At 52.9% G+C, this 20834-nt stretch overlaps 7 protein-coding genes and 1 non-coding gene across 8 annotated transcripts; 6 read left to right on the top strand and 2 right to left on the bottom strand.

The window, feature by feature from the left end:
* Positions 1-2430: 2430 nt before the first annotated feature.
* Positions 2431-3158, top strand: Z517_10248 (uncharacterized protein; the record flags this gene model as incomplete). Its single annotated transcript, XM_013423861.1, has 2 exons — positions 2431-2870; positions 2924-3158. 2 exons carry the CDS (start codon positions 2431-2433, stop codon positions 3156-3158), a joined length of 675 nt encoding a protein of 224 aa, XP_013279315.1.
* Positions 3159-4395: 1237 nt separating this feature from the next.
* Positions 4396-6552, top strand: Z517_10249 (uncharacterized protein; the record flags this gene model as incomplete). Its single annotated transcript, XM_013423862.1, has 2 exons — positions 4396-6049; positions 6113-6552. The coding sequence occupies 2 exons, from the start codon at positions 4396-4398 to the stop codon at positions 6550-6552; spliced, it is 2094 nt and encodes a 697-aa protein (XP_013279316.1).
* Positions 6553-6949: 397 nt separating this feature from the next.
* Positions 6950-7099, top strand: Z517_10250. The gene has a single exon. It is a non-coding gene; the product is annotated as a tRNA-Ala (tRNA).
* Positions 7100-7355: 256 nt separating this feature from the next.
* Positions 7356-9260, top strand: Z517_10251 (uncharacterized protein; the record flags this gene model as incomplete). The annotated part of the gene is made up of 1 exon (XM_013423863.1): positions 7356-9260. The coding sequence occupies one exon, from the start codon at positions 7356-7358 to the stop codon at positions 9258-9260; it is 1905 nt and encodes a 634-aa protein (XP_013279317.1).
* A 173-nt stretch (positions 9261-9433) lies between these two features.
* On the bottom strand, positions 9434-11873 carry Z517_10252 (uncharacterized protein; the record flags this gene model as incomplete). The annotated part of the gene is made up of 2 exons (XM_013423864.1): positions 9434-11672; positions 11728-11873. The coding sequence occupies 2 exons, from the start codon at positions 11871-11873 to the stop codon at positions 9434-9436; spliced, it is 2385 nt and encodes a 794-aa protein (XP_013279318.1).
* Positions 11874-12237: 364 nt separating this feature from the next.
* On the top strand, positions 12238-14028 carry Z517_10253 (uncharacterized protein; the record flags this gene model as incomplete). The annotated part of the gene is made up of 1 exon (XM_013423865.1): positions 12238-14028. The coding sequence occupies one exon, from the start codon at positions 12238-12240 to the stop codon at positions 14026-14028; it is 1791 nt and encodes a 596-aa protein (XP_013279319.1).
* Positions 14029-14792: 764 nt separating this feature from the next.
* Positions 14793-15794, bottom strand: Z517_10254 (uncharacterized protein; the record flags this gene model as incomplete). The annotated part of the gene is made up of 3 exons (XM_013423866.1): positions 14793-15216; positions 15271-15619; positions 15686-15794. The coding sequence occupies 3 exons, from the start codon at positions 15792-15794 to the stop codon at positions 14793-14795; spliced, it is 882 nt and encodes a 293-aa protein (XP_013279320.1).
* Positions 15795-16391: 597 nt separating this feature from the next.
* Z517_10255 (uncharacterized protein) lies at positions 16392-19613 on the top strand (the record flags this gene model as incomplete). The annotated part of the gene is made up of 3 exons (XM_013423867.1): positions 16392-17249; positions 17302-17733; positions 17787-19613. The coding sequence occupies 3 exons, from the start codon at positions 16392-16394 to the stop codon at positions 19611-19613; spliced, it is 3117 nt and encodes a 1038-aa protein (XP_013279321.1).
* Positions 19614-20834: the final 1221 nt, after the last annotated feature.

A 20834-nucleotide genomic window follows, 5' to 3' on the forward strand; every position in this document is an offset into this window, starting at 1 on the left:
TTTCATCTCGCATCCCTGGTATGTCTCAGAATCAGAATATCCACCATTTACCATGATACTCGCCGTTTTCACTGGCTGAGCCAAGCGACAGGGAGGCGGACGAGTGCTGCGTGCCTGTTTGATCATCGGTGTCGTGGCGATTCACCATGGGGATTGAAGGATAGGTTTTCAGCAGTGCTGTGCTTGTTTGTACATCCGTATGTACAATGAGACGATCATTTCTGCCTCCACGCTGCTCTTCACATAAGTCTTTCAGCTCTCCGAACACGACCGAAGTCCTCTTTGGTATGTTTGTTGTGAGCATGTGGCTGTGGTGGAGTTCGAAAAGATCACGGTCGGTGGCCAGAAGGGGAATGGACTCCGTGGAGCTGCTTGCTCCATCACGTTGAGCGGCTGTTGTTTAGCTGCTCCGTACATTGGAACCAAGGCGTCGGGGTTGCTGGAAAGAGTAATCGTGTTTCTGAGGACTCATAACTTAAGTCGAGGTATGTACTTGTACCGGGTACCCTGTACGTAGCTCCGGCTCCACCATAGCATAAATGCATGGATCGCGTGCTATTTGCAGGGACCTCGTGGGTTATATTGACATGGGCTCAAATAGGCATGCTATTGAAATTGTGTCTTTATCGATATCACGGCGTTCTCCAATGGGTCAGCATGAATATCTCGATTGCGGAGTCGGTGTCAGAAAGTTCATACGAAGACGAATAAATGGACAGAGCACGGAGGCTCTAGATGACGGGATCTGAGGGATTCGAGATCTGATCCTTCAGCTGCACAGTAACCCTAACTGCAAGTCATCCTTCTCAGACTCAGATTCGCAGGACCAGGCGAAGCCCAGGGTGGCAATGGACGGGGGTTGTATTGTACTCGTACGATAATCATTCGTTGTGTGCATGTGCGTTTTCTGTATTCCAATCAAAATGTGATGCAACGGTGCAGACACTCGAGAAAGACTTGACATGGGTGACGAAAGGGGAGAAACGGTGAATTGGGTTGAGAATGAAGCACCAGAAGCGAAAGTCGATGAAGCCAGCGCAGGGAGGCGGCAACGGCCGAGCTTTCTCATTGGCTGCACCCCCTGACTCAATCTTGGCTCTTCATTTCCGAAACTGCACCAGATCAGCGCCAACAGAGCCACTTCCAAGTCTCCGCCCTGCTCCTCAACTGGGGTTACTTTCACAGTGCGTCAAAAACCTCCGAGCACATCATTTCAAGCTCAATTTCATATTTGTTTACCTCGTACTACTGGCTCTGCTACGCTCCTCTGGGGTGCGGGTGGCAACAGGATGTCACGGACGTTGCAACCGCGGACGGTGAACTAAACCAGGCCCTAAGCGAACCAGCAATCAAAGAGTTCACGGAATGCGGCGGCTCGGATCTACCTCCTGCGCTACTCGAACGAATAGACCTCGATGTTATGGCCCAGTTGAGCTGCTGGATCAACGATGCGATCTCAGGTGTAAACAATATTGTCAAGGACTGGAACCGACACTCACACACCGCGGACTACCGTAGGTGAAAGTATCTCGGTTGGGACAGAGGCGAGAAATTACGCGGAACCAGCTGCTTTCCGAGTTGGTTTCCCAATGAACCCTGGCTGGTAAACAGGCACACAAGAGACAACAGACGCGAATTAGTCGTGTGATGATGTCGGTCACTGGACCAGTCGGATCTACGAGTACCCAATTCCCAATTACAATCTCTACAAATCGAAGTCAGACGTGTCACCATCCCTCATGTCCTGTCAGTGTCAGAGAATGGAATTTGTCGTCGGATAAACAACATCGAGAAGGAACGATATGGTAGGGGCCTGGGAATACTCGTACGACCGTGTGCCTCTACCTACACCTGCAAACGAGAACCCAACAGGCAAACTTGTTTTGGTGCCCGCCCACGAGACAATGTCCAAGCTGAGTGGAGGATGTTGCCACTTTTCGCCGCCACAATCTCGGGTGAAGTTGGATTGGAACCAATGGCGCAAACAGAAGTCTTGATGAGGCTGGTCTAAAAACGCCATGTGGACTCCGCTATACAACCACCGCCGAGCCAAAACAGACAAGACCAAACAGACCCGCCGCTACCCCTGACGCCCGCGAGACTGCTATCGTCCACCCACCCTCAATCCACTCCGTCGTCGTCCACTCAGTTACCACCAGGGTCAACATCAACGCTAAAATGATACCTTAATTTCCCTTTTGTTAGGTGCCATGGGCCTCGCGCGCCCATATATGAAAGAACCTTCTTCGCACTCACAACTTCTTTTTCCTTCCTCCATCCTACGATCAAAACTCCAACTTACAGTCGCTCGTTCAGCAGCTCGAAAGCCGGTCTTTGTGCCACCCACACTCGTTTCCAACGAACCCCCCAAATACCAACCCAAATCTTCAATACCTAGTTTTCTAATCCAGAAACTACCACAACGTCAAAATGAAGGTCACCGCATCCATCATTGCTGTTGCAGCTCTCGCTTCCAGCGCTTCTGCTGGTGTTGCCAGCTCCTGGGCCGACTGGTCGAGCACAACCACCACCACTACGACCACCACGACCACGACCAAGGTCCCCGTCGCGGCCGAGACCACCCACACGTGGGCTGACTGGACTTCGACCACCACCACCACCACTACCACGACCAAGGTCCCCGTTGCGCCTGAGAGCACACACACCTGGGGCGACTGGACCACCAGCTCTGCTCCTGTTTCCTATACCACGACCGTTGTAGGTGCCATCACGACCTACTGCCCATATGCTACCAAATTCACGCACGCTGGCAAGACCTACGAAGTCACTTCTGCCACGACCCTTACTATCACTGATTGCCCGTGCACCATTTCTGTTCCTGTCTACACCACGACCTCCACCTCCTGCAGGTAAAGATTGAAACCTAAGCTGACTTTACAAATTTCCAGGCTGATACAAGCAGTTCCGTCGCCGCCGAATCCACCGGCACCTGGGGTGACTGGTCCTCGGTCCCGGTTGAGGTCAGCACCTCTACCCCCGTTGCCGCGGCCACCACTTCCAGCGCCGCCTGGTCCAGCTATGCGCCATCCAGCGTCGCCCCCGCTGTTGCCACCTACACTGGTGCTGCCAACGCCCTCGTTGCTAACGTCGGTGCTGGTCTTGCTGGTGTTGGTGCCATCGCCGCTTTCCTCCTGTAAGCGGGGAAAGCATATCGGGTCCTGACTCGCGATCGTTGATCGGCTTCTTACGCGTTCGACTCGGAAGAAGCCAGTCAGTTCTCTGCAGTCAAGACTTTGCATTTTAACTTCTTAGCGCTGAGACTCAGGCAAGGAACAGCGGCTAGCCTGCTCGACTGGCGGTGTATGCACGTCACGGCATGAACATTGAGCGGTCACGACAAGTTTGGGTAAATGTGTGTATACCAGCAGCGGGCGCCTGGGACATAGAGTTTTGTTGGCTAGTCGTTGGAGTGGTGTGATGGACAACTTGTACAGTTAGAAGGTACAATGAGATATCGCACCCCTCACCCTGGGTGCTGGTCATTTAATGAATGGAAGTTTTCTGGATAGCGCGTTTCTTGTTTTGGGCCTTGTTGATTTACAAAGCAGCAGGATGATCCCTGTATGGTGTGCTCTTCGTGCAGTTAGCCAGCAATACAAACAAGGAAAAGTTACCAGCGGAACACGTGGAAACAAACGGACCGGTCTATTGATGCTCTTAGCGTGTCCAAATGCCGAAGTCGCTTGGGGAGACGATATAGGAAGCCGATACTCGGTGCTTGTAGAGACGTGAGACAGCACCAGACAGCTCTCCCTCCCTAAGCGTCTGTCGGGTTTGTCTCGGGGGCTGATCAATTGCCTTTCCACCATTTGACTCCCAACCACTTCCATTTGACCATCCTGTGCGGTCTGCAATTCCCCGAGCCTCTCGGCGCCTGTAGCGCATCTCTCCAGCATGCAACCCACCCCCCGCAAAGTCGGCGACGATCGAATGATGTCTGTTCCCCCAACCCAAGTCCGACTCCGCTGGACCGATCCCCTTCGCCCCGTCGTTCCAAGCGACCACAATTCTTTCAGATGGAATGCTTCCGGAGCTGGCTCGGTCATTTCCATCTTGTGCTGCAGAAAAGCTATAGTTGATACCACTGGTGTCCGTTGAGAGCAAAACCTCAACTGGATCGCGGTGAGAATACCAGGCAAACTCGGGCCTCGCTTGGTGCTTTCGATCAGTCGTCCATGCTTTGTCCATAGACAGACTTATATGTTCCTACGGCCTCGCGCTCTGTCTTGATCATTCTCTAGCTTCGAGGCTCCTTGCCGTCCGAATCCCAAACCTGCCCTGTCCTGCGTCTGACCTGTACAGCATCTGCGCCTCTTCATTGTAATCCTTACCAGTTCGAGAGAGTGAAGTGTTATACACTTCGTCCTGCACATCATGTCGCCAAATAACACGGTCCAAGATGCGGTACAGAATGCTTCATTATCCGACCCAGAAGGGTTCTGGGACAGGCATGCTAAAGAGCTATACTGGCATAAACCATACAGCGCGGTCCTGCGCAGGCAACCCAAGAACCTGAAGGAGGGAATCACGCATCCACACTGGTCATGGTTCCCTGACGGAGAGATCAGCACCACGTACAATTGCGTAGACCGCCATGTCAAGGCTGGCAATGGCGACAAGATTGCCATGATCTGGGACAGCCCCGTGAGTGGGTCGAAAGAGAAGTACACATACAGTCAGATGTTGGACGAGGTGGAGATTCTCGCAGGTGTTCTCCGAGAAGAAGGTGTCAAGAAGGGAGATGTCGTGCTGGTCTACATGCCGATGATACCAGCCGCCATCTTTGGCATGCTCGCCGCCGTTCGCCTGGGCGCCATGCATGCAGTCGTCTTCGGAGGGTTTGCCGCTACCAGTCTGGCGCAGAGGATCGAAGCTGCCCAGCCCAAGGTCATTTTGACAGCCAGCTGTGCCATCGAAGGGACCAAGGGCCCTCTGGAATACAGGCCGTTCGTCGAAAGCGCGATTGAGCAAAGCAGTTGGAAGCCGAGCAAAACCATCATCTGGCAGCGAGACATCAGGAGATGGGATCCTGTGAGGAAAGATGAGGGGCAGAGAAACTGGCAACGTCTCGTCAAGAGTGCCCGAAATAGAGGCATCAGAGCCGAGGCGGTCCCCGTCAAGAGCACAGACGGATTGTACATTATTTATACCAGTGGCACCACCGGTTTGCCCAAGGGCGTACTCCGCGAAGCAGGCGGACATGCAGTCGGCCTCAATCTCAGCATCAAATACCTCTTCGATGTCAAGGGCCCTGGCGACGTCATCTTCACCGGCAGTGATATCGGGTGGGTGGTGGGACATTCGTACATCGTCTATGCACCTCTCCTGGCGGGGGCAACCACCGTCCTCTACGAAGGCAAGCCCATCGGGACGCCCGATGCAGGCGCATTTTGGCGCATGGTGGACGAGCACAAGGTTACAGCACTGTTCACTGCTCCGACTGCACTCAGGGCTATCCGGAAAGAGGATCCTGAAGACAAATTCTTCAAAGAACTTGGCGAGAAGGGCCGGCTGAGACACTGGCGGGCACTGTTCCTTGCCGGAGAGAGATCCGAACCGGCCATCATCACACATTATCAAGAGTTGCTAAGCAAATACGCTGCTCCAGACGCGAGAGTGATTGATCACTGGTGGTCCAGCGAAAGCGGCAGTCCCATGACCGGCTTGGCCTTGCGCCCGGCCATTGGATTCGATCATCACAGTCGCGAAGAGCACAAGGCGTTGGCCATCAAGCCCGGCAGTGCCGGTAAGCCAATGCCCGGATTCGACGTGCGCATAGTCGACGACGAGGGAAATGAAGTCGAACAAGGCAAAATGGGAAATATTGTGCTCGCAATGCCGTTGGCTCCTACTGGATTCACCACACTATTCAATGATGATGAAAGGTTTTACAAGGGCTACTTGAGACGATTCAATGCGAAGTGGGTGGACACTGGAGATGCTGGGATGTTTGACCAGGATGGATATTTGCACGTCATGTCGAGAAGTGACGATATCATCAATGTGGCCGCCCATCGGTTCAGTACTGGTACAGTCTCACACCTTGTTAATATGATGGAAACTGAATGCTGACCCATTTTTTCACGAACAGGTGCTATCGAACAAGCCATCACATCGCACCCTGGCGTTGCGGAAGCATGCGTTGTCGGCGTCCCCGATGCTATGAAGGGACACTTGCCGTTTGCCTTTGTCATTCCTTCTGCCGCCACTCCCTCGGACCTGCCCGCGACGCCTTCCAAGGAGTTTTTCACCGGCATCAACAATCTCGTACGAAACCAGATCGGCGCCATTGCCTCATTGGGTGGTATCGTCCAAGGCAAAGGGATGATTCCCAAGACACGGAGCGGAAAGACTCTACGGCGTGTCTTGAGAGAACTGGTGGAGAATGCCGTCGAGGGGAAATATGACAAGGAAGTCAATGTTCCTGCGACGGTGGAGGACAAGGAGGTTGTTGAGGTGGCGAGGCAAAAGGTCAAGGAGTGGTTTGAGGAGCGGAAGAAGCAACAGGGAACGACCAAAGCCAAGTTGTAGGTTTCACGAACTGGACTGCTCTGTTGGGAAGCGAGTGCACATATTATTATTCCATTTTGCGGGCTCTTTTTCTGGACATCTGGGCATCTATTTGACCTGCTTTCAAGAGCCTACATAGGTTGATGTAACATGCGCCTCGAGGTGTATTATGTATCAGTCAAGCTCGTCGGAGGTGTCCCATATATTATACCCATAACCCTACCTACAGTCGCGAGAAGAGGACAGGTAGTTTGCGGGACATCTAACTTAGTATTCCATCTTAAAGGGAGGCTGAAGAAGGCCCTCCATTTGTGGAGCACGAGGTTAGGCTCTGATTCGCCCCACCAATCCAGCCTATCAAAGCCCGCACAATAAAAGAGAGGTATATATATGACATGCCACAAATTCTGCCATTAAAGCCCTGGTGGCACAATTGGTCAGCGCGGTAAGTCCGGCCTCTGTCTTTGGGGGTTGACAATAGTTCTAATTATGATTCAGTGAGACTTTTAAAGCTACACCTGAAGCTATGATAATCTCAAGGTTGAGAGTTCGAGCCTCTCCCAGGGCGTTCAGTAACGTTCTTTCTCCGGATTTTTTTTGTTTTCATTTTTGCTCATCCTCACCTTTAACTCTTGCCTAGAATGCTAAAGTCTAGGGTTTTGGGTAGTTGACTTGATTATGTGACTCGTGGTAATTCCATCGCTCCTCTTCTGAACAGTGACTACTTTACCTACCCTTTTTGGCCTCTACACTTCAGCATATTATTGCCCAGACTTGACTTAAAGAATGGGATTTGACCCCAAAACAGAGGCATCGCGGGGATAATGGCTTCAGACACGCTGCAAGTACAAGATGTTCACCAGGAATGGAAAACCGCTCCAGAATATTCAGAGTCTTGTAGCCTTTCGGCTGACCGATTTCAACAAGTCACAGATCTGCTGTTGGAAAACCCCAACCTGAACTCAACCCACCTCTTCCGGGCCGACATCTTGTACGACAGTGCACACCGGCTGAAGACAGTTTCGGAAAAGGAGAAATTCTGTCAGCACCCTGGGAGAGGAACGAGCGATGAAGACGAAGAACAGGCCGCAGAGGAAGATGATCCTGAACGCACATCTTCAGCACCAGTCTTCGAGGGGGCAACACTGCAACGAAAGGTCCTGAGGAAACTCATCCCTCGAAAGCCCCAGCTGGATCGTCCACTTGACCAGTGGTGCTATATCTACAGCCTCGACCAGCGAACAGGGGAGGAGAGTTCGGGGTGCATTGTCGTTTACGATCCGCAAGTAGATGCTGAGGCGGACATGCCATGGTATCATCCACCGGTCAAGTCTCTGGCATATTTCCACAAAGAAAAGGGGACTCAGACGACGCTCTCTGTTCATTTCCTTCCTTTCCCAACCACCCCTGACCCATTGCCACCCCGAACACATCGAACGTTCGTCTCACTGCTCCAGACGTTCCTCAGACTCGCGAAGAATCCTACAGCAGAACGAGCCATCACTGAAAGCGGCCATAGAACACCAGATGGGAAAGACTCGACAGGCTTGTCTCTCGCTCCGTCGGCCCTCAAAGATACGATCCTTCCCCAGCACATCGTCCAAGACACATACACACGCCTGAAGGAGCAGTATGCTGGAGATCTCATTTCACGCTGGGCGGAACAGACAGAACCGTCCAAGCACGTATTCGAAGACCTGGCCATTGCCGCCTTTGTCATTGAGCTCTGGAAGCGAATGTACCCGCAAGCACACACGTTCCCGGGGTTTGTCGACATCGCGTGCGGAAACGGTCTTCTGACGTATGTGCTCGTCAAGGAGGGATACCAGGGACGTGGCTTTGATGCTCGAAGACGGAAGACATGGGACGTTCTCGAGATGGACAGCCACCTCGATGAGATGCTGTGCATTCCACAGCCGTTCCTAGACCACCTCAACGCCGAGGACATTGACGGATTCCGGGAAGCAGGCGGCAGGATTCACAATGGGGTCTTCGAAGCCGGCACCTTCATCATTTCCAACCACGCCGACGAGCTCACCCCCTGGACGCCTCTTCTCGCCACACTGTCGTCTCCAAACTCTCCGCTACCCTTCTTAGCTATTCCATGCTGCTCGCACGCCCTGAGTGGCGCCAAACACCGCTACACACCCAAGGACGCCACGTTCGCATTATCGTCATCCGCTACTACCACGAGTGCTACCAGCAGTAACAACAACCACACCGAAGAGCAGCCTGCCAGCGGTGACCTCAAAGCCCTCCGAGCGGCCAAGGCCAAAGCAGCGAACCACACCGACGACACATCCATGTATGCGTGTTTGACGAAGAAAGTCGTCTCGCTGGCCCGGGAGGTCGGCATCGACGTCGAGTTGACACTGATGCGGATTCCGAGCACACGCAACATCGGAGTCGTCGGGAATAGGCGAAGAGCTTCCCTTCCTACTGCCACTCGTTCATCTCCCTCTGCTGGTGCGACGACTTTCGCAGCTGCGGCGCATCCCGGAGTAGATGTGACGAGTGTGAACCACGTAGACCCCGCGGTGGCGGCTGACGCCAACGCGAGTCTCGTACAAAGGACGCTCCAGGCCCTGCTGCACCGCGAGTGTGCCGTCTTAGGAGGCATAGCGGCCGCTGCGACGTGTTGGGTCGACCGGGCGTGCAAACTCCAGACTGGGCAGGGAAGAGGCAAAGTCAACCACCACGGGCGACAACCCTGTGCAACTGGAACATGATCATGACATAAATCAAGCATTCGCGGGGGCGGCCATCATACATACATACAACAAGCAAGCAGTTGAGCCACACCTAGACGCTGGCACGCCAAAACAAGTTCAGAGCCGCAAAACATCGGTCCTTGCATGATGAACGAGCATATCTCATCTGGATATACAAACTACCGCCGTGTCTAGAGACTACCACTCCTCGAAAAACTCCTCGAGGCGACATGGCTGCCGTCTCCATCTACGTACACTTCCTCCTCTTCCTCCTCGACATTAGGCAACGCTACATTAAACAGCCCCTCGGCCCATTCGGCAAACGTATCGAGATCCCACACTGCATTCTCTGGGCTCTTTCCCTTGCGAGAGATGGGTGTTGCCGCCGTCGCTGCTGCGCCGTTGACCTTGCCATTCCGCGTGCCGGCCATCCCAGCGGACTGAGAGGTGTATGCGTCGAAGAACACCTCGTAGATCTGCACGACCTGGTCCTCCACAGCGGCGACCAAGGTCTCTCTCGTGCGATGGTCGTCCAAATACTGTTCTAGCTTGGCTCTCAGGATAGGAATCTCCTTCTCAATCCTCGTCCGAGTCTTCTCTACCGCCTCGGCCAGCACGCCCTCCCGCTCGGCCTTTTTAGGCCCCAACTTCTCCAAGTCCTTGGGCAGATCTTTGCACATGTCCGCAGCAAACCCTGCCGTGAACTCGTTGATGGCCGTCCTCAACTGCCCGTCAAGTTCGACTTTCGCATCCAGCATGTTTTCCACCACACGAGGCAGCAATCCGCCAGAGCTGAACAGTTTCATCCAACTTGAAGGGTTGAACAGGCCACCCCGTTCGCGGATTTCCCAGAATGTGGATGCCACGCCTGAAAAGTCAAAGCTCACGTCCGGGGTAACGTATTCGATGTCGAACGCCACAATCTGGGATTTCAAAAGCAACAGGTGCTTCAGGAGGAAAAGCCTGCCATCGACAGGCGAGGACTTGGTAGATATGAGTTGGGACGCCGTCACGAGAGATAGAGTGGTCTGGTGTACAATTTGGTGCGCCAAGTCGTCAAACACGGACGAGTTTACCAGCCGGTAGATGCGGGACAGGAGGCGGAGAGATCTTGAGAGTGTGGGATAGCAGTGTCTCAAAGCAGACCGGCGCGACGAGGCAAGTGACCAGCTGAAGCTACCTTCTTCGCCAGAATCGTCGTCCAAGTCGTTGGTGGTGGGTGTTTTGGGTAAAGGCGTCAGAACGTCCCGGGACGAGCGGCGCCCAGAAAGCATTACGGTGGCCGACATAGGCGGCGCGGAGGTAAGACGAGGGTAGTCCAGGTCTTCAGGTTTGGGTTTGAACATTTCAATGTCTTCACGGAGGATCGCCAGCGCGCGGAAAACAAGGCGGGTTTGTGCATCCTCCAGCGCCGGCTGGATGAGCGCAGAGAAGTCGAGTTGATTCAGATCTGTGGGCCCGTCTTCTTCCTCGTCGTGAAGATAGCGAGTTTGAAGCAACGTGACCAGTGAGCAAAGCTTAGAGAGCTTGTTCTCATGAATGATCCGAGGTCGAAGATGATCGTACAGTGGTTCACAAATCGACTCAAGGAAATCGTAGAGCCCTCGATAGCCGTGGAACCACTCTGACCACAGCTCGAACTCGTCAAGACATATACCCCGGATATAGCCGATACTGGCCCGTGCAAACTGTACCAAGTCCTTGGAGCTGGGAATTTGAGCCGTCTCGCTGAGGCGCTTCTGGACGAGGGGCAGAATCAATCTCCCTCGACAGGCGGCAAAGCTGGAGTGCAACTCGTTCATGAGGCTCTGGTATTCCCCTTCTGTGCCTGGCTCTGCGTCCGCGGGCGGGTTGGCGCGCTTCTGAATCTCCAGACCGAGTTCCTTCATCTCGGCCGCTCCCACCCGGAATTTGGCATAGAGGAGCGCGGACATGGTGGTGTCGTTGAGCTGTTTCGCTGCAATGCGGCCGGCCACTTCAGTAGTCGTCTCCCGCACTGCCGCCATGAACGTGTTGCGCACCAGCGTCAATGCCCGGGTGAGCAACAGTCTGTAGCGTGACCGATAGGTTTCCGCTTCCTTATGTGACAGGTGCGTCTGCATGTAGTCTAAACATTCGTCCAGGGTGACCAGCATATCTGAAAAGTCCTTGGTGCCAACGAAGCTACCAGCCTGCGGTGCATTGAGACGACGGGTGATTTGTTCGAGCGGCTCATAATAGCGCAGATTCTCGGCGATTTGTTGCGCCACAACTTCACTTTTACGCTGCTCATCGAGGATAGAGGCAGACTGGGTCTGGAAGGACTGTGTTTGAGCGCTGACGGACTTGAAGGAAGCAGAGATGGAAGAAAGCTCATCGAGCGTGGCAGCGGTGGAGGCGAGGAGGGTCTCAAGGTGAGCGCTGGCAGCGTCAAGTTGGTCGAGATATTGCCTGTCCTGGTGTTTCAGCGAGAATAACACAACATCTAGAGGTTCCGAAGACGCACTGGTACTCATCGAGACTTGCGTCCAACAGGACCTCGTCGATATCTCCGGCTAACGTGAACAGCTCGAGTTCTGTTTCTGCGCTCTCGAGTTGTGCTAGAGTGGCATCATCCTCGGCGTTCAGGATTTCTCCTTCTTCCAAAGTCATGGCAGTGACCTAGGTTGGTGACGGACTGCTAATTCCTTAGACGAGTCTCACAAGACTGGCCATGCGGGAATGGTGTTGGCCTTTTCATTGCCTGTGGGCCATGGTGTAGAAAAATGAATAGCCTCTTCGAGATGAGAAGGGCGGAGAATAACACGAGGCTGAACAAAAATCGACCAATATTATTCCTTGGGATTTGGACGAGGCTGTGGTCAACGGGTCAATGACGCACACCATTTCCGAGTACGAGCCCTGCGTGCCCTGCTACTATTTGGTTCATTCTGACTCTCTACAAATCTACAGGAGCACAACTATATCTCGATAATGTGAGGTATCGTGTACGCACACCCGTCATCCAAGAACAGCCATGTCCTCGAGGACTCTGCCAGCTGCCGCCGCGCGCACCTTCACTCGACCCCGACGGGTCACGCTCTCTCAGTTGAAGTCTCGTGCTCCATTCTCGAGGGCGGAACGCTTCTCCCAAAAGGCCACACGCAATGCCGCTACTCACCAAGCATGGAATAGACCCTCCGCTGCTATATTTGCAGCGGCAGCCACGGTTGCTCTAGTCTATACAACGACCCAGGTGCACGCTGTGCAGGCAGAAGCTCCACCCCCCGAGACCCAGGAGGTCGTGATAGAAACATCCAAGAAGAGAAAGGGCGTTTCAAAGGAAGAGAATAGGGACCTCATCAGCTCCCAGCATCTCCAAGTCAAGAAGAGCTGGGAGAACCCTGGCGTGTATGCGTGGGGATCGAATACTGGTCGAGTCGTGGCCCCAGATTCAGATGAAACATACATCAAGACACCGCGGAGATTGAGCTGGTTTGACGATGTCCTGCTTCGAGATCTGAAGATTGACCGTAATTTCGGCGCAGCAGTTCTGGAGAATGGAGATCTGGTACAATGGGGCATCGAGTACTCGGAGGACATACGACAACCAACAGTTACACTGAAGGGGAAGAATCTGACCTCCATTGCGATATCAAGAGATCGTATCATCGGGCTGAGCAAGAACGGAACCGTGTATTCTATACCAGTATCCAAGCTGGATCAGGAGCGCGGACACAAACAAACCGATAGTTCTTGGATCCCATTCTGGAGTTCAACCTCGACGATCAGCTACAGGAAGCTCGAGCCCAAGAATCTGAGAGTTGGAGAGCGGGTCGTTGCCATCAGCGGTGGCCTTGAGCATGTTCTTTTGCTCACAAATTCAGGACGAGTCTTCTCTGCCGCCTCAGGAACCGAGGACTTTCCGAGTCGTGGACAGCTGGGCGTCCCAGGGGTGACATGGCTCACTCGTCCTGAAGGCCGCTATGACATGTGCCACGAACTGACCACACTCAAAGGCTTCGAGATCACTAAACTCGCTTCTGGAGATCACCACTCTCTTGTGCTCGACAAAGAGGGTCGCGTCTTTGCATTCGGTGATAACTCTTCCGGCCAACTTGGTTTCGACTTCAACCCGGAAGCTCCTTTCGTCGACACGCCTTCTCTGCTCCCCACTACTCGTCTGTACCAAGGTACCAACCAATCGTCCAAGGTCACTTCAATCGCGGCTGGTGGTTCAAACAGTTTCTTTACCGTTGACGCTACGCGCATCGCAGGCCCGGAGGAAGACCCCAGCTCTATCTCAACTCTGGGCAAGACCACCGCCGACACATGGGCATGTGGCACGGGCATCAAGGGGACTTTGGGCAATGGAAAATGGACCCATATCCAAGGCACACCAACCCGTATTCCGTCCTTGTCGGGCCTCTTTGAGTATGATGAAAAGACCCGAAAGGTGGTTCCGATCCGAATGTCCCAGATCTCCGTTGGGAGCACCCACGCCTCAGCAGTGCTCGATAACGTAACCTACCTAGATGCTTCGGAGAAGTCTTCAGAGGACGACACCAACTGGGGTTCCGATGTGCTCTGGTGGGGAGGAAACGAATTCTATCAGCTGGGTACAGGCAAGAGGAACAATGTGCCGCTCCCGACATATATACGGCCGTTGGACATGGCTAGTGAGGCAGAGATGGGAAGAAGGGAGGAGCACAGATTGCATTTGACACCTATGCACGATGTACAGCTGAAGACCAGTGGGAGGAAAGTGAGAATGGAGCAGCGTGTGGTGTGCGGGAGGAATGTGACGGCTGTTTACTCGGCTGTGTGAGAGTTGCTACATCTCGCCATGTGTGTGTATGTGTTGCATGGAGATGTTTCCAACGCCTTGCTGTGGTGTCCCATGAGGTGCTTCAACGGACATTGACGTCTCAATTCACCAAGTCCGACTCTCCCCCTCTCTCCTCTTCAGTACTACGATGCCCCTTCACGAGAATGTCTTATATAGCTAGCCAATCTGTTTGATTTGACACGCTTTTGGAAGGACCGATTCCGCAATCTGTTTGGATATTTGTAAGACACTCGAGAACGAGGCCCGGCTGGACGAAGCACCGTCGGCCAGTCTGACGCTTGGGAGAGAAGGCTGATGGTGGAATGGCAGAACCGTGGTTTCCTGTGATGCTCTCTTCGTTACTTCGTCTCCTCGTCTCCTCTGGTTTCATCGCGACGCACCGTCGAGAAAGGTTTGGATCGATGTCGTTGAATGCGCCACACTGCCTGTGTAGACGGCGAACGATAGGTCGAAGAGTGATTCGGGACAGAAAAGGACTTGTGGTCAATTATGATTCTTTCCAGCAATCACCCACGCTTGTCTCCGCCGTATGTACCACCAGGGCAAGCATATGTCCCCGCCACCTTGCTTGAACCATCACGTCTTTGACTCCGGTTTCAATAGAATGTCCTCCATCAGTCATGCTCTTCGTCTCATCTAATATGCATGCACGTTGATTCATCTTTCCGTGAAGACGGCCCAACCCATACGCCAAACACCTTGCTGTCGGATTCGAAACCAGTGCACTGTGATTCCACGTGGCTCTAATGAACCATGACCTCTGGCTTGGCGTCTGTCCCTTTACTTTCGCCATTCGCTTGTGCCGAAGTCGTGTTGGAGGCAGCAGTGGGTTTCTCATCGCCCTCACCCATCTCTGCATCTTCACCTTCTGCACCCTCCTCATCTTCTTCGTCGTCTTCGCTCTCACTGCTTTCCTCCTCAAGATCTTCACTTTCAGCCTCGCTGGCTTCTTCCTCCTCGTCTTTGACTTTGTGGCTGTCTGTCATTTCTTGGTCCGCATTCGTCGAGTCTTCTCGAGCCATCTTCGCTTCGGTCTCTTCCAATTCTTTCTCTAGAGCTGCTTGCATCTCTGCTTCTTCTGCACCATAGTTGGCTCCATCGTCATCGAGCGTGTCAGCTTCAGGCTGCTCGGGAGGATACTCGGCTGGAGCAGATTCTTCAGAGTCCCTGTTGGTAGAGTTAAGTTAGGTACGAATCTGCAGCTAGAGGAAGTTTACGTACCACTTGATCGCGAATCTGGTGACCCTGGGTTTTTCTGCAAGCACATTGCGGCGGATCTTTTCAATCACCGGCTTAGCAGGTGGATCGGCATTCAATATCTCGTCATCGTATTCGTTGTTGACGTAGTAACCGACGCGCACAAACTCTCTTCCATCATAGGAGCAGGTCAGGAGGATCACGGTCACGCCGAGGATTTCGGATGGTGGCAGACGAGATAGGTTCGGAGGATCAGCTTCGAAGATAAATTTGTTGACTCCGATAGGAATGGGTCCCACGAGGAGAGAGTCAAGCTCTTGATCGTGTTCTGCCGACGTAGCAGAGCCGACATAGGTGAGTTTCCACTCTAGGTCTATGATACATAGATAGTCATCAGTCAATCTGAAATGAAGAAAGGAGTCTCCCGAGATGAGTTTACCTTCACGAAGTTGCTCAAGACATTCGAACGTAATTTCAAATTCATAGGGTGCGGTGAATGGCGCAGGATTGTTCAGGACTTTGACGCCCAACAGGGAAACCACCGACATGATTGCGACAAGCGCGACAGACGTGCTTTAGTGGGGGTATCGAATTCAACGCGCCCAATGACGTTCTTATGATGGTCTGGAATAGCACTTTGTGGATTGTTTGACTGTGTAATGGAGTTGCGGAGGAGTTGTTTGCGAGAACTGAATCCAAGATCGCGAAAGTGCCATGGCCGCGTTAAAAGTCGCGTCGTCGGCTTTGAATTAAACGCTGCCTGCCCGCAATCAACTACAATAGCAGGTTAGCCGAACAATGTTGAGTTCTTCCGCCGAGGGTTTGAAAGTGACAAATTCCAACCACAAGGGCATGCGCCGTCGCTCACTGTGTCACCGGCAGTAACAATCTAGGCTTTGCGTGAAGTGAAACGAATTCCATCAACGAAGGACCCTTTTTCACTTCGTGACCGTCTCTGCCAACTACCCGAGTCGACAACAAGGATGATGATGTCTGCTTTCAAAAGGCTCTTCTAGTTGTTGTTGCGCAAAAGGTGAGTTTACTCCTCGCGTGCCTAGCAGACAATGAATGTTGACGCCTCTATAGCAACTTCCCCTTCTTCGATCTCAGTTTCTTTACCGACCACAGAGAGTAGACGGGGCGTTATGGCAAATTCAGCTACAGGATCGCCGTCACCATCGTCTGAGACGACGGCGCTGCCATCATACTTCAACGGTACTGCGGCTGCCCCCGATCAGCCAGGCGCAAGTGCTGCACAGTTATCGCAACCCTTCGCTCCCTCAGAGCAGAGTCCTGTCGATAATCAGCGTGATCCAATATTATCTCCAACTCAATCCGCTCTTCATCCTCTCCCTACCAAACCTGTCAGCCAGCTCTCTTCTCAATCCGCCACCCCGGCCATGACTCAGTCTTCTACACCCGCGCCTGCGCAGTCCAAACCCCGCATTGTGGGTGGTTTTGAAGTTGATGATGATCCTGAAGATGAGGAAGGGACACAAGACGGAAAGGATGAGGTTGATGTCTACGATCCGTCCGTGGGGCTAGACTTCGACGTCTCGACACCTGCTCCTCCCCTTGCAAATCAAAACTCCAATTCCCTTAATAGAGCTTCCCAGTCACCAGAACAAGAAAATGGAATCACTCCTGTTCCTGTCCAGGCCACTGGTAGTCCTGCTGACGCTGACCTTTCTTCTTCCACTACTCTTCCTTCTGGTGCCAGTGTTGATGTGCGTGCTGCCACTGCCACACCTTCTCACTCAGCTCCTGATGTTCCGACTCAGAACTCTCCACCCCTCGCGCATGTGAATGCCTCTGTTGCTCCAGGCTTACCCAAGTCTCGACTAGCTCATGATGTGGTTGGTATTCTGGAAGATCGCATCAAGGATGACCCTCGTGGTGACATTGATGCATATCTTGAACTAATCGACGAATTGAAGAGTCGAAACAAGCAAGAAGATGTCCGTCGAGTGTACGAGCAATATCTCAAAGTCTTTCCCCTGGCCGTACGTGCTTGTTCTCTTTCGTATTTGTTTGCCGTGCACTAATGGATTCCAGGCCGAACAATGGTGTGCATATGTGAAATGGGAAGAGGAGCAAGATCGAATGCGGGCCATGGAAACCCTCTTCAACCGATCGTTGCTTGATGTGCTTGATGTGCAACTCTGGACTTTGTACATCAACTATATCCGCCGACGAAACAGCATGCAAACTGGCGATATCACTCGCTCGTACACCATCATCAACGACTCCTTCACCTTTGCCCTCAAGACTATCGGAATGGACAAGGACTCGGGCCAATTATGGCAGGACTACATTAACTTCCTCAAGACTGGCCCGGGAATCGTTGGTGGCAGCGGTTGGCAAGATGGGGCAAAAGTCGACGCTTTGCGAGAGGCATACCAAAAAGCGATTGCTGTTCCTACCGCAGCAACCATGCCCCTCTGGAAAGAATACGATGCGTTTGAGACCGGGCTGAACAAGATCAACGTTCGTTGAAATGGCAACCCCATGGCTCAGGAACTATGCTAAAATCTCTCTAGGGTCGGAAATATCTTCAAGAGAAGTCTCCCGTCTACATGACCGCCAGGACGGCCTTCACCCAGCTGCAGAATTTGACAAAGGACCTGAAAAGGACCTCGAGACCGCAATTGCCACCCGCACCTGGGTTTGAGGGTCATGCCGAGTATATGCATCAAGTTGGTCTGTGGAAGCAGTGGATTGAATGGGAAAAAGACGATAACCTTGTTCTCAAAGACGAAGACCCTGCTTTGTACAAGAACCGGATTTTGTTCACATACAAACAAGCACTCATGGCCCTAGAATTCTGGCCTGAGATGTGGTATGATGCCGTGGAATTCTGTTTCAGCAACGGCCTCGACGCCGAAGGTACCAAGCTCCTCAACCAAGGAATCACGGCCAACCCAGAGTCACCCCTGTTGGCATTTAAACTGGCAGACCGTATCGAGGTGTCGACTCAGAACGATGAAAGTGCAGATCCCGGCGCCAAAGAACGGATGAAGAAAATAAGAGAGCCATATGACAAACTGCTGGATGCACTCTACGAATTGATCAAGAAGGTATCGATCCGCGAGAAACAAGACATTCAGAAGGCGGAACTTACAGCTGCTGGCAACGCAGGGGATGGTTCTGGAGACGACGACATCAATGTTTCCAATGTCGGAGCCAAGAAGGCGGCCCTCGACAGCCAAATTGAGACGATCAAGAAGAGTGCTCAAGCACAGACCGATGTCCTCAGTCGAATGGTCTCGCATGTCTGGATCGCACTGATGCGCGCGACCCGACGAGTGCAGGGAAAAGGCCTACCAACAGAACGAGGACCTAGTGGCTTCCGTGCTGTCTTTGGCGAGGCGCGCAAGCGAGGCAAGCTTACGAGTGACTTTTATGTCGAATCTGCTCGGATTGAGTGGCAATGCTACCGGGATCCCACGGGCACCAAGATCCTTGACCGTGGTATGAAGCTGTTTCCTGAAGACGACTACCTCCCGCTTCAGTATGTGAAACACCTCTTTGACATCAACGATGTCACGAATGCACGAGCCGTCTTTGAGACCACGGTCAAGAGACTTCTGGGCCACGACGACGCTGAGCATACAGCAAAGGCCAAACCGCTGTTTGCTTTCCTGCACGACTACGAATCCAAGTACGGGGAATTGGCTCAGGTCCAGTCGCTTGAAGAGCGGATGAAGAAGCACTTCCCTGAAGATCCTCAGCTGAAACTCTTCTCCAGCCGGTACAACACCTCGTCTTTTGACACTATGAAGACGTATCCCGTCATCTCGCCACAGCAAGTGAGGCCTCTGCAAAACGTGGTCATGCCCTCTGTGGAGGTATCGGAAGTCGTGAACTCTCCCATTCAAAAGGTGATTGACGCCATCACAACCCATTCTCCGAAACGGCCATTCCCAGACGATTTTGAAGATGTTGGTCCACGTAAATTGGCGCGTGGCGAGTCGCCCTTGAAAGGTGCAGCGGGTCGTCGCATGAATCAACAACAGCAGCAACAGCAACAGCAGCGCCAGATCAACCCTCCTGTCGGGATGCCACAGTTCCAAGCTCCTCCACCGCTACCGCCAGCAGTTGTTTACCTCCTGAGCATCCTGCCAAGGGCTTCGACGTATGTCGACACCAGGTTCGATGCCGTGAAGATCATGGAGCTGATTCGCGATGTTCGTTTGCCTCCGCCAGGCGCAGTCCCTGCTCAACACAGCCAGACTCCAGCCCCGGCACCCCAGCCAGGTTGGCCTGCGTATCCACCACATCCGCCTGTACCTATCCCGCCACAAGGCTTCGGACCGCCGACTGGTGTTACACAAGGTCCGTACGGAGGAGGTAAGTGGCTGCTATAGTCTCCACTCTGGAAGTCATGTTACTGACAATGATCCCAGCTCCATTCCGATACGCTTAGATACGAGATGGGCACTGTATAGGAGGGTGACGACTGGCGTGGGAGGTAGTGCATGATGTAAAACCAACACTTTATGTTTTCAGCATTTTAGCAGCCATAGGGTCCAAGTCAGGGACAGATAGCAAGATGTCCACGCCATCACAGAGTCTCGGACAGGAAAGGTTCATTGATTGGGATCTTGCAATGATCGAAAAAGTCAGCTGCGGTTGAGCCAGCATTGGAATCTCAACAAATAATATCTTGAGTGTTTTGCCTGCTTGTGGTGTTCCCGCTCTTTGTCTGCGTCATCTAACCCCTGTCCTGTTTCTTGGTCGTATACCGTACGATAGGGCAGCTTTGCATGAGCCGTTCTCGACTGTAAGCGGACGGATGCCTGAGGGGAGGGTGTTTTGGCGAGGTGCTTCCAGGGTTTAGTCTGGTGTGTTTAGTTCGATCCAATGGACAGGGTAGATTTCGCGGAAGACGAGCAAAGGTCATGCAGACCCATTGGTACGGAAGGCTGCAACCGCAGAGGCTAGGTTGGATGTAGAATGGTCGAATAGTTGAACTGAAAGAGGGGAATTGCCAGCCTCACCCCCGAGAAGTTTGCAATGACGCTGGCTGGCTGTGAGAGAAAGAGTGGTGAGATGAGGCTGAGAGACAGTTGGTTCACTTTGGTCTCTTCTCTGCTCACATCTTCACGCCTCTGAGATATTGGCAAGTGACAAGGCCGCGTGGTTGTCCTGTAGAAAAGGAACATGTGATTGAGCCTCAGGCTACAAATATCTCCTTTTCCTCCTCCCTGCAACCACTTGTTTCCTTTCTCCATTACCCACCTCATTCATTCTCTTCTTCATCTTCTTCTTCTTTGTCCTTGTCGTCCTCGTTCATCATTAATCTCATCTTTTTCCCCCAAGGTCCTCTCCCCCGAGAGGCAGCTTCAATTGCTTGTCAACACCGTTTCTCTCACCCTCCAACTTCTCAATCAGGCGCAGGTGAGCCACTACACTTTCTTTTCTCATCGCTCGCACCTCTTGCACCTTCCTGCAGCAGTCAGCTTGAATCCGAGACACCGTTTTAAACAAGAAGCTGTACCTGCCCCTGTCATCTCTCATCTTCTCGGTGGTTCTGCTTCTCTGTTCTCTGCTTCACCTACACAACAAACACCACAACAAACAACGCG

Source organism: Fonsecaea pedrosoi, assembly GCF_000835455.1.
Source record: "Fonsecaea pedrosoi CBS 271.37 unplaced genomic scaffold supercont1.7, whole genome shotgun sequence".
Lineage (NCBI taxonomy): Eukaryota > Fungi > Ascomycota > Eurotiomycetes > Chaetothyriales > Herpotrichiellaceae > Fonsecaea > Fonsecaea pedrosoi.